Source organism: Pecten maximus, chromosome 2, assembly GCF_902652985.1.
Source record: "Pecten maximus chromosome 2, xPecMax1.1, whole genome shotgun sequence".
Classification (NCBI taxonomy): Eukaryota; Metazoa; Mollusca; class Bivalvia; order Pectinida; family Pectinidae; genus Pecten; species Pecten maximus.
Window position 1 is genome coordinate 37,288,003 of NC_047016.1, and position 13,070 is coordinate 37,301,072.

The 13,070-nt window shown below is 35.6% G+C and overlaps 1 protein-coding gene across 7 annotated transcripts in view; it reads left to right on the forward strand.

The window, feature by feature from the left end:
* The window catches only part of LOC117321970, a 47,681-nt gene that overhangs the window by 9,619 nt on the left and 24,992 nt on the right, over positions 1-13,070 (forward strand). Inside the window, exon 1 of one of the 7 annotated variants that reach the window (XM_033876620.1) lies at positions 4,603-4,709. The exons of 2 other annotated variants lie outside the window; for them this stretch is intronic. In XM_033876620.1, the coding sequence (XP_033732511.1) occupies positions 4,618-4,709 (92 nt within the window). In that variant the 5' untranslated portion in view covers positions 4,603-4,617. Of the gene's footprint in view, positions 1-4,602; positions 4,710-5,580; positions 5,784-7,904; positions 8,068-11,279; positions 11,395-12,159; positions 12,385-13,070 lie in introns of those variants that run through there. 4 more of the 7 variants (XM_033876615.1, XM_033876621.1, XM_033876616.1 and 1 more) reach the window with 4 other exon arrangements.

Consider the following 13,070-nt stretch of genomic DNA (forward strand, 5'->3'; position numbering starts at 1 on the left):
GATCCTTCCTTAATGTTGTAAACATTATCAAACAATATCGTAAGGACTGACACCAAGGGGTACGTATCAGCAAGTTGAAGGTCACAGAGTTGAGGCTCGAGTAATACCTTACTTTCCTGTATGGCAAGTCTGACAAGGTAAAGACAATGAGAGTGAGAGAATTTTACATGGATTCTTACCGCTCACAAAGTCACGTTTATGGATCCTGATGTAACATCTCGTACCAGACCTATCTGGCGTTCTTGCGGCTATTATCTCTCTGGCACAACGGGGAAGTCTCAAAGAATTCACAAACACGTTTACAGCGAGAGGTCAGATCAAATAAATTAGACCTTGGTTGTATCATTTTCTGTCTAATATCGAGTCGTTCACTTGTCATTCCTATCTAATTCACGTTATTGAAAAGACCAATGTTGGCATATATGATGATTGGAAATGAAAATTTTTATGTGGTGTGTTGGAATACACCATTTCACTTTCTTCTTTTGACCATTTCTTGCCATGTTTTGATACCATGTATGCAAGTGATAATTTAATTCATTTTGCGTTAAATGTTATATAACTTTTTCTTCTTAACACGGTTCGATTTCACCGTGTTTAGAGTCTGTTGCAGAATTATCTTTGCTATAATATACACATAACTATAAATCAAATAACATTATGTAGATTTCGATAATTTTGTAATACTTTTATACAAGATCCCGAGGTCAAGTTATAAAGAAACATAATTGTGGCCTGTCTCTTACAAACGGATACGACTCACAGGCTGGTTTGGCTGTCCTCCAATGGCTGCCGTACGGAGCTGACGGGCAGAAAATATACCCAACATCTTGAAACAATACTTGGTGAATATTCTAGAGTGTGCACGTAACAATAGGTCATTTGTTTCTGGCAAGATAATATCTTGAATAATGGTTTGTTAACGGAATTATTTGAAGAAAAAAATATATTACAGATAATCGCTTTATGCTTGAAGGCGGAGTTTCCCTTTTAGTAAGCCAGAAAGGGTACTTCAACTCTTGTTAACCGAGTTTATCTAGTCTGTGTCAGTTCGATGTTTTCATGTCGCACTGCAGCGTCTGTCAGTACAAGCATTGGCCCGATAGTGACGGAATCACTCTAAGGACATTTGGGTATGAATGTTTGTTTACTTTCAACGTTGCACGTTTCTGGAGAATGGCGCTTATGGTTTGGTCGGCGAATGAAATATTTGAAAAGTCGAAGATTTTGCTGCTTTTAGGAGTTGAAGGATTCGTCCTCAGTGTCGTTATACTAGAAAATGTCCTAAAGTGGTAAGTAAGGCATATCTTATCATCGCTTCTGGTCCGCGGCGAAACATACCCATCCATTGGCATCTATTTTGGCAAGCCTACAGGTTTTGTATACGGCTATGATCCTTGTTTTACGGCCGATATACTAGTTATACATGAGAGGGACAAACCAACACGGGAGGATCTTTGTCTTAAATACAGACAGCGATTTAAACTGTGTTTGCCAGCTTTCGAAAACGTCTGTTGGCTTTGTCAAACAAAGAGCTGTGGTTGAGCCATAACACTTGTTCACTACTCGGCGATGGGATGAAAGTTTAAAAGTCAGCTGTCAAATGTCAAGACGCATTTTTGTCCTAATAATACTTTTATACTGCAGGTAGACTGAGGGACAGGTGATGTTTTACCCATTCGGCTCTTTATTGAGAGTATCGACTTATGTTTCCGCAATGGTGTCACAAAATCTTTGTCCAATTCGATGATGCTTCACTTATTTCCCTTTCCTGAACAAAGTTTCATCCATATTCTCTATTGGCTTAACTTTGTGATAAAAATCCAAACATGTTCAATTCTTGTCGTTATCGGTTTTGGTAACGTTGTCATCACTGTAATTCTCATGTAAAGAATTTGCTTTAACCCGTATGTGACCTTGGTTTGCATGACTCGTGTGGTCCATGAACCAAAGGATGCTTACTTTTTCGAAACACACAGTCTTATTATTTTTTTGTTCTTTTTCAAGGAACTCGATGCAAATATATGCATGACCTTGGTTGGTCCATATTCTCTGTTGTTTTTCCCGTATATAGGGTCGAAAGTGTCTTACCTAAGATGTTTACCTTAAATTCAAGGATGCTTTCCTCTTAAAAAGTTTGAAACCGGGGACAGATATTTTCACTATGATAGTTTTCGCTTAGGTACCATGTCTCTTTGAGATAACAGTTGTGAATGAAAAGAAACTCGTCATATTTTATATAACATACTATTTCGTCGCATTCTATGGGGTTGAAAAACCTTTGAAGATGCTCGCCTTAATAAATGTCTCATTACAAACTAAGCCTAATAAGTCCTTATGTAATACATTCATAAATAAACCTTTAGTAACGGGTTGGATAACATGCCATTTGATACGTGATAGAGTGTCTAAATTTCACAAAACAAAACTTCTTAACGGAAATATAACGAACCAATGCGCAATCTCATTGGAACTTCATTGACATAATGTGATAAGGTCTTGTGACACGGTTACTTCCCTGGAACGTTTATATCAACAGCTATGGTCATTTAAGGACAGCCGCTATTGTTTGTGCGAGATACATGTGTGTAGTGTTTGTGTGTGTGTGTGTTTTGGGAGGCTGCGGTATGTTCGTGGTTGTCTTATTGTGATAGTGTGGAACTAATATGGTACTATTAGGTAGATGCCGTGTGGTAGAATTATAAAAATCCATACCCGATATTTAAGACCCTGACTTGCCACAATGTGAGTGCTATATACAGTTCTTCTTACTATGTACATCATGTATAAGATGTTTATAAACACATACTGCATATGTATGTATAAGATAACTCATGTACTTGTAAGTAGGTATAACTCACCAGGACTGTGTATATATTGTACATAGTAGAAGAGGGGGAAATGCGTGCATGAAAATAACAAATCTCCTTCACGATATTTTTCATTGATTAGGTGTGCAAAAATAAAGATAGATATGTAAAACATAGCAAATAAGTAATATTGTATTGATTATTTGTAAAAAAAAAAGGAAGTTCAACATTGTGAATTTGTACCATACAGTTTATGGATTATTTTCATTAGATAAGATAAGTTGATATACATTGAAACCCGTTTTAAATACATGTTCTTAATATGGAATCTTATTTATTTTTGGTGTGATAATGAATACCTCATTTCATCAAAATAAATAAATGTATATCATGTTCTATAAAATTATCAAACATACCAGAAATACACAATATTGATTAACTTACGAAGTTAATGCACCTCTTTTCTATATTATAATTTTAATTTCGACCATTATGGTTCTCCTATGGATATCGACACGTGGCTCCTATCATGGCTGTGGAGACCTAGGATTATGAATCAACTATACATGTATAATACATTTCTAAATTCATTGTTTTAGCGAAAAATGAATATAGAACTGTACTCTAGCAATTAGTTCTTATCCACAGGTGTTATTAACTAGATTTTTAAAGATTTCTTGGTTACCTTTACCTTGCTTGCCAACTCTAAATTTTGCAGATTCTAAAGCCACCGGTTTAGATAAAACATCTATTTTTATTTCACAAAATGCTAAATATACACAATTTACCAATTGTTAATTATGCTAATCAACAGGTAAGGACATCTCCTTTAAGTAACCTATGCCCTTTTGGATTTTCCTCTCTTGCAGATTCCTAAGACACTGGTTTAGATAAAGCTTCCATTTTTATATTGAAAATTGCTAATTATACACTATTTACGAATCATTAATCATACTAATTAAAAGGTAGGGACATCTCCTTTCTATAACCTAGGCTATTTTGGATTTTCCTCACTTCCCTTTTAGCCCTAACAAGTCCCCAGGTATATTTGTTCATTATTTGTCATATACCATGTCCGTTATAAGATCGATATATAAATAAGATTTTCATTTCTGTTTATCAACCACCCTTTTTTTTTATTCGCCCATTTCATCCTATCTTTCCCTATACTTCCTTGGAAAACATGCCTTCCGCCCCGTCGGTTATATGTATGACTGGATGATATCATGTTTGATTTGCCCTAGCGAAGTACCACACTTGAAAAAAATACTTGTCATCTGAAACACTTCTCACCCACCCCTAGCCTTTCTGTACTCCGCTGACCTAGAGAGGAGACATACATGTCAGAGTGGGGAAACCCCTTGGCATTTAAACACAATCTACCACGACTTGTCTTTTGATCAGTCTAAAATGAATCCCCATATTCTAGTAAATCTAATAAGAAAAAAACCATAGTTACACCAATTTTTATTGTCCCGTGAAACTAATGTTGATGTCACACATACCAGGAATCCATGTCTAATTTAGTCTGACCCGTGAACGCATTTTTATTCCTGGTCATTGATGGAACGCAGAAATGAGACACGTTGACTTTAAAATATTTTGAAAAGATAAATTCTGTAAACATATGACACAAAAAGAGCATGCTTGATAACTACTTTACCTAGAAATTTCGATACTATTTTGTTATCTAAATATAGATTATGACGTGGCGGGGTTTCCCCCTCTACATAACATAATTAGAATACGACATTGTAAACACAGTGGTTGGCTATCACATGCTGGGAATCTGAACATTTTCACTAGAATGGCTAAATCACAGATTATGCAGTGTGGTCTGTGTGTTGTGATGGAACTCCTTATTTTCTTCGTTGTTGTTGTTGATACAGCTTTCAGAATGTAAGTATTTTTAAAATGATGAAGTCTATATATATAGTATCAAGCCTATATCGAATGAAATATATATAGCATTAATCCAGTTTACAACACTGTTTAGATACCAAGTGTTCAGTAACAGATCTAGTGCTTGCATACATAGACATTATCATCCTTTTGTGTTTATAATTATGTTCAAATAGGAAAATCTATTATACTTATTTATAGCACACATATTGTCCAGTTTGCGATAGAGGGAAGTAGGTATTGATTATTTGGTTTGTCATTTGCATTCTCAGTCAAAACCAACTTTCAAACATATTTCGACTCCACCCCTCCCTCAGATTTTCATCTTCCCCTTTTATTCCTATCTATTTTGTCCCCCCATACTTTCTCTCACATGTAAACAAACAGTGACTAACTGCGCTCTTTGTATGTATTTATAGATATAACATACCTTAGTATGGCTGTTTCGTTAAAATATCGAAAATGTTGATAAAATATGACGAAATATTGATCTCAATTTAGACAATACATGCCTATTTCATTAGCATATTGGAGAACGATCCGGACGAAACCACCCTGTACCGGTTGAAGCCGGAACGCCTGCCGCTTAATATATGTTAAATCCACAGAGCCGAAGGAGAACGACGGAGCGGAACAAAAATTAAGGCGTCGGGGGGTAAAAATGCAGATCAAAAGAAATTAAACATTATGGTTGAATGTCTTAAAGTCACCATGGGCCTACATTGTTTCTCAATCATTCATATCTAGATAAAAAAGGAGTTTCCGATGTCGGAAATCAGTTTAAAATCCGGATAATTCCCCTTCGGTTCCCCGTGACTGTTCCAGTTGACGGCGCACGTTTGTAAACTCGCGCTGAACCTGCCACATTATACACATATACTACTGGAGTGTTTACTGTTTTATATGTAACGTTTTTGAGGAATTTTGAGACATTTTTTAAGAACTAGAAGGTGACTGGGTGATGGACGTCATGATTACTAATCACATATCTGCTCGACAAATGCTAGGGATATGGTTGATTATGGAGATAGCCGTTATTGTTATCAGCCTAACTGGCACTCTGATGAAAATGTGAGTACCTATATATAACCGTTACACAAAGCTTAAAATACCAATTTATTCTCGTACAACCACAAAATCGCCTAGCTTGTGTAGTGTTTCTATATTGTATTTATTGAACGTTAGCTTGTTTCATTTTGACAGAAATATCAATGAGTCTATGTATGTCAGGGCATCCAGTAAACCTTTAAGAGTATGTTTTTTATTCTCCAAAATCATATTTGACTCTTTGGAGTGAAGGGACATTTCTATTTGACATATGCTTTGCCCCTTCTAATTTCTGAAAAATAGTTATTTGGCTTCTGAAATAGCTAAAATTCAAGGGTCAACTGGATACCATGTATGTTTATTGTCTAGCTTAGACAAGTTTGTCTTCCAATACTCATGCATTGTATTACAAAATCATTGGATTATTTGATAAACTCTTGTTTAAGCTATTTGGGACACATCGTATGCAAATTAATAGCAGGTGCTACAAGGGATTCAACAGCAATACTTATAATGATAGAATTTTCAACGTAAATCCAGTCCATTATTTAGCATTTGTTCAATATTTAAATGCAGACATCTGTCACACACAGTATTGTTTGGAAAACACACAAAATAGACAAAAAGGATATCTGTGTAGACAGTGTCCTTGAATATGGACAATATAAGTGTTTATGAATCATACACTTATATTGTCTTGTATTGTCCATAATGTATACATGTGCATTATAGCCACATTTTTGTGCATTAATCTTACACATGTGTATCACCTGCATATCCTTGCATTGGTTACATAAATCAAACTGAACAAGGTAAGTCTCTTGTTTCTTTGTGAGCTGCGTTTCCCCCAAACACACTGTTATAGTGACAAGTATCTCCTATTTCAAAGGTAGGAGGTTTGTATTTAGTTTTATGACCCGACAATATTCTAATCAATTCCCACATTATTCTACGCTATCATATTGCTACCTGTGTATGTGTATGTGAGCGAACTATAAAATCTAGAAAAATCTCCACGTATATGAACGTCGCCCGCCCTTGACGATACCGTTAGTTACACGACTTACGTCAGCTTTATATGTAGTCAAAATTCAGACTGCATAAATAGAATTGTCTACACGACGATACAAAATAGGTCTCTCAACAACAAAACACGCGAGAGAATTGCTTCCAAGTCAACACTGTCCGAAATGCCTAACAGTATTTGGCTGAAAATGTTACAATTTATCGCGATAGCTACAAAGTGTAAAAAGGAAAACCAAATCTACATTTGTATATTTTTTAAGAAATAAGATTAACGAGCAAAACAAATAAACAATCAAAACAAACAGAACAAAAACAAAAACCGGGCGGTTCAGTAAGGATTTTACAATAGACACACAAGATATTATCACCTTACAGAACAAAATTAGTCAGATTTAATAGAGCCAAAATGATTAAAACTGCACCGTGCAGCCTTTTTGTCCTTTGTTGACTGGTCAGTAAATAACCTCCGAAGCCATTTATATAGAGGGCGCATTCCTCTGTTTTGTGTCATTGCTCCTTTAAACGCTATCCAGATAAATTCCTATAATATTTTAATACAAAACAAGCTAAATCCTATAATGCGATCTACATTGATGGAGGCCATGGTAGTTCAGTCTGTAGAGCATTAGACAATGTAGCCTCGGGTGCAGGTTATACAACAGATTGAATGATAATGACAAGTATGCTCTCATTAGCTTACACAGTGTAAATTACAGACGCGTAAATATAGAACACTGACCAGCTGAATGTTCACACGAAATATGCACTGGTGTTCATTTCAAGTTACCTCAAGGTCCCTTCCGCTTTACTGGTATTATTCCATTACGTATCGGTATACCAATGGATAATCTACATAATATCGGTTTTCCACCTATAAATAGAGTGTCTATTCAGTTTATAGTTGTATGTATTTGTGCATTTAGTACATAGTGTTTACAATCCGCTAATTATGTGCTTTTGACAAATATAATAGATGTATGCCGTCTTCTGTTCTTAGGAAAAGAAAAAATAGATATACTGTTTGGTGTATATATGACAGTAATAGTTGACAGGTCTTCCTATTGGAAGAACTATATATACTGTTTGGTGTGAGGAAATGATAATACAGATACAAAATCTACCCCGGAGAGGAAATTTACATATACGCATGGCTAAATAAGAGTATATTCCTGGTGCTGTTGTAAGATTCATTTATGATGGAACTCATAAGCAGGTGGGCCTCCTGGCTGGTTATAGAGCTCTGTATTTTAAGCGTTTGTATCACCGGTGCACTCTTGAGGTGGTGAGTATAAATGTTTTGGTTTAGCATAGTGTTTCTACAAGGAAATTCTATTAGATTAAAATTTCTATCCTGGCGGGTGTCCGTGATGAAGCTGAAGACGGTTACTCTACCGGAACAACTGGTCCCATTCTCTTTGTACGTTATCATTATAATGGCGATGTTCTTATTATAATGGCGATGTTCTCAGTTCAATGCATTTTTATATTATTGTGCCATATATTCTCTAAAGATTTACTGTGTGTCCCAAAGAGATATAATGTGAATTTCTAGCCCTGACACAGAGAGGTGTAATGTGAATTTCTAACCCTGCCACAGGGAGATATGTAAATATCTAACCCTGTCACAGAGAAATATTTGAATTTCTAACCCTTACACAGAAAGATATGTAAAAATCTAAACCTGACACAGAGAGTGTATTTGAATTTCTAACGCTGAGTGACACAGGGAGATATCTGAATTTCTAACATGGACACAAAGAGAGATATGTGAATTACTGACACTGACACCGAGAGATATGTGAATTACTGACACTGACACCGAGAGATATGTAAATTACTGACACTGACACCGAGAGATATGTAAATTACTGACACTGACACCGAAAGATATGTGAAATTTAACACTGATATAGAGAAATATAATGTAAATTTCTAACACTGACATAAAGAGAGAGATGTGAATTTCTAACATTGACACAAAGAGAGATATGTGAATTTCTAACCTTGACACAAAGAGAGATTTCTGAATTTCTAACATTGAAACAAAGAGAGATATGTGAATAACTGACACTGACATAGAGAGATATGTGAATTTCTAACCCTGACACAGAGATATAATTCTAACCTGCAACCAAAAAGTATTTATCAGATAACTGAACAATTCTACCATTATATACGGCGATGTCACAAAAATAGTAAGACACATGTTATAGTACTATCGTGACAAATATTAAAGGCTCGTGAGAAATCAAATAATTGAACTCGTTTGATAAATTCCATATTTGATATAAAGAAACTTAAGTAAGATCTTCTATAACAGAACTTGCAACTATGATTATTAGTTTTTATATTTGACACAAAATTATATTAGTAACGTAGAGGTGGCCAAACGTCATTATTTGTAACAGTGCAAGTACGGGACCAAGATGTTGATTTCTAAAAGGGAAGTCAGCAAATGTCAAAATGTGTTATGAGATCGATGCACTGGCCCATTACTTAAAAAAAAATTTTTTCAGCTTTGCTTTAATAGATACGCGGTTAGGGCATGTTCAGTTCATTTACAATAGTATACATATGTATATCTAAATACTCGAATTTGTAAGTGGGTTTTTTAAAATTCACGTGTTAATGATTTTTTAGTAGAAAAACACATCTGTTAGTGACCACAGTAATAGAAAACTCATATCAATAAGTGAGCTTTTTAATAGACAGCTCGCATCTGATAGTGAGCTTTTTAATGTTACACTATCATCTGTTATTAAACTTTTTGAATAGAAAATTCTCACCTGTTATTGAGAGTTTCTGAATATAAAGCTAGCATCTCATAGTAAGCTTTTGAGAAGAAAACTCTCATTTGTTAGTAAGTTTTTTGAATAAAAAAAAAACTCTTATCTTTTAGTGAGCTTTTGAGCTTTCAAACAGAAAACTCTCACCCATCTTTTAGTGAGCTTAATAGACAATCCGCATTTGGGTGTATATCAGACATCTCTTACTCTCTTTATAGATCACCGATACAGCAATGTGCCACTAGAAATATACACATGATGGGGACATTTAATTGGTAACGCCATTCTGAGATAGTATTCAGTTTGGTTAGAGATGTCTAGTGTACTAGTCGGAAACAGCTGTTCAACTATTAACAAGTTTTATTAGCTTTATTATGAAATAGAACTTTATGTGTTTGAACCGACGACTAGAATCATCTGACGTCATCAATAGGTACGTGCGTGTATGTGAACCCATCCCTAGTGTTGATCGTATCATCCCTGTGTACGTTGGACTGTTTAGATTCTTCAGCGTCTTCTTGAGGATTATAGTAAAGCTTCTGATTATAACTTTATAGAAACCGCTGGGAAACTTAATGATTTCTTGTTTGAGTCAAGTGTATAATGATCCCCGAACAAAGAACGTTCGGGGGCACGAAGACGGACAGATGTGGTCGTTTGGTCCAAAGATATGTGTCTCCGATAGGTAAGTCACACTGGCTGAAGTTCACACTGACTAATTATCTGTGTCTCCGATCGGTAAGTCACACTGACTATAGTTCACAGTGACTAATTATCTGTGTCTCCAATAGGTTAATCACACTGGCTATAGTTCACAGTGACTAATTGTCTGTGTCTCCGATAGGTAAGTAACACTGGCTATAGTTCACACTGGCTATAGTTCACACTGGCTAATTATTTGTAAAGATCTGTGTCTCCGATAGGTAAGTCACACTGGTTAGTGTTCTAGTAAAACGTGACTGGTCGCCTGGTCCGAAATTAATTTTCACCAGTAATACTTGTCTGGAGATTTGATCTAAGGATTTATAGCAAATGCAAAACCGGTGTGGTCATTTGGTTGGTCCAAAGATCTTTATCTCCGATAGGTTTGTCACAGAGGTATTTTATAAGCAACGAAAGTGTACCAATTAATTTCTCTGGACCAAAACTGTCAAAAGTGTCCCAAAGTCATTAAAACTTGAAAGAAGGTCCCTTACGTATAGTGTGTATGTAAGCTATCCGATAAAACAACTACTCTTTGACTGCTCAGTTAATTAATATCTCTACATAAGGAAAGTTTGACATTGATGCTTGATATCTTGCAATACAGTCAAAGTAAGGAATATGTAATGAATTTGTTGAGGTGACTTTGATGTCTGCTTTGGTGATCGCAACATCTTACCTTTAAATGTGGTGTTGTAATTGAGAGGACGCGGAAGTAGAAAATGTTATAGAATTTTGAATTAATGTGTATTTCGTATCTTTCAGTTGATAAATGGATGTTTCAATAGACGCTCTCTTGAATCTATATAGAACAAAAAGAAGCTACAAAAGCTACGAACGAAGTATAAGCATATATACGTGTAGACGTTCATCACAGTACAGCTTACTCTGTATATATAAGACCTGTACTCACGTGACCCCCATGTTTACACTGGAGCATATACTAACAGTGGGAGGATGGGAGTTATTATATAAATAGTACATGGAACAGGAGCACGAGCTTCTTGTCAGTGACGTCACATCAACATGAATCCTTTTCTTGCTCAGGCTGCACGATGGCTGTTCTCTTCATTGTTTGTGGCTGTAATTTGGGGAATGATTCTTTACGTTGGGTCCAAAAGGTAGGTCACTTTTAACATTCTGGTCAGTATCCACGGGGGATGATGCACTTTACGGACAGTGCTGTTTGAATAGAGAATGGCGTGGTATCAGATGTTGGAAGATCTCTTTTGTTGTTATCGCTAAACTTGCAGGCTGTAGCTATAAATAGTTTTTGGTACACATGTGTGTTGCCATAGCACATTCGAGAAGCACATGAGCAAGGAATGCGTTCGCACGACGTTAATAGCACAGACATCAGACAGATGTCGCAAGGATTATTCGCTAAAGTAAAAAGGAAGTATGAATGATGACAGAAGTATATACACTCGATATGTAATATGACATTTATTAATTTGTAGCATGTTTTAGTCATTATGGCGATACCATGATATACGATTCACCACCAAATTTATTCTATTCGTACTAGAAAAAAAGGCGTTCAGACTTTCAATAATTCATCATATTAATGATAATAAAACAATTTCTGTAACTGTTTAATTTTTTTGAAGTGAAAAACAACATTTACTCTGAGAAAGCACACGACATGAAATATTTGAAGTAACTATACGTAAATACAAAGTATACGAGAAACAAAACGTATTTTCTGTAAATGACATCCGGTTACGTTAAGTCTATTTGTAAGTTGATGGGGAAACCCCTTAAATGGAAAATTCCTCTGACCTTCAATGTACCCAGTCATACCTGTAATATAAACAAAACAAAGACTGACAGAGGTACCAATAACATTTAAATTGCGGACTGAACAGATCAATCCACCAGTCACTACACTTCCTGAATGCTCAGCATTTATTGGATATAGTGGTTTGTTCTTTGCTATCATTACACAACAAATTAGGTGAGCGAACTACCTATATTTGTAAATTGCAAATGTCGAAAATGGACTTAATCGGGTCCCAATACGTCTGCGGAGACCAATTCACTTGTGGATTCTGGCTTTTCATGGAGTTGCTTGTCTTGTCTGTGTTTACGCTGTACACAGTTGCAAAAACGTGAGTAGATATATGATATATGAAGGTTGTCATTCGAATTGATAATTTAAATTCTGTCTTGCACATTGCGTAGTCTGCCCGACATTAAATGTTGGCTTATAGCCAGTTAGGTTTATAAACTGGTACTCATTTTGTCGACTTATTTACTAAATTGGTTGTTAAGTTTGATGATTTTTTAATAAACGTTATTATACACACATTCAGTAACAGCAGGACCTCATGTGTCATACGTTGATTTTTGTCATTTCCCTTTATGTTTACAAACAATTGTCACGTGACGTCAATATAAAAAGTGGGAAATTCAGAGTGGCTGACTAACGGTTATAAATAGCCATACATTTGTTTAAAAACGTTTCATTTTATATATCAACAGAGGGATACGATTACAGTTTTTTACATCTAGTGGAAGGACAGGCTATTGAAAAGGTTTAAGTGATGCACGTCGGGTACGAGATTGTATAACAAGTAAAACAAAATGCATAGTTTGAGGAAAAGAATGGTGTTGTATAGTTTTGTTATTGTAGTTAATCTACCTGGTTTCCGTTATACCAATAGCTTTGCAATACGGCCGTGTTACCAGAGCGTTTTTACTCACATATACATGTAGTGCATAATAGGTAACAGATGGTTGAGACAACTTTCACCTCACTTTTGATAACATATAGAGAGCATTGTGTTAGATGTTA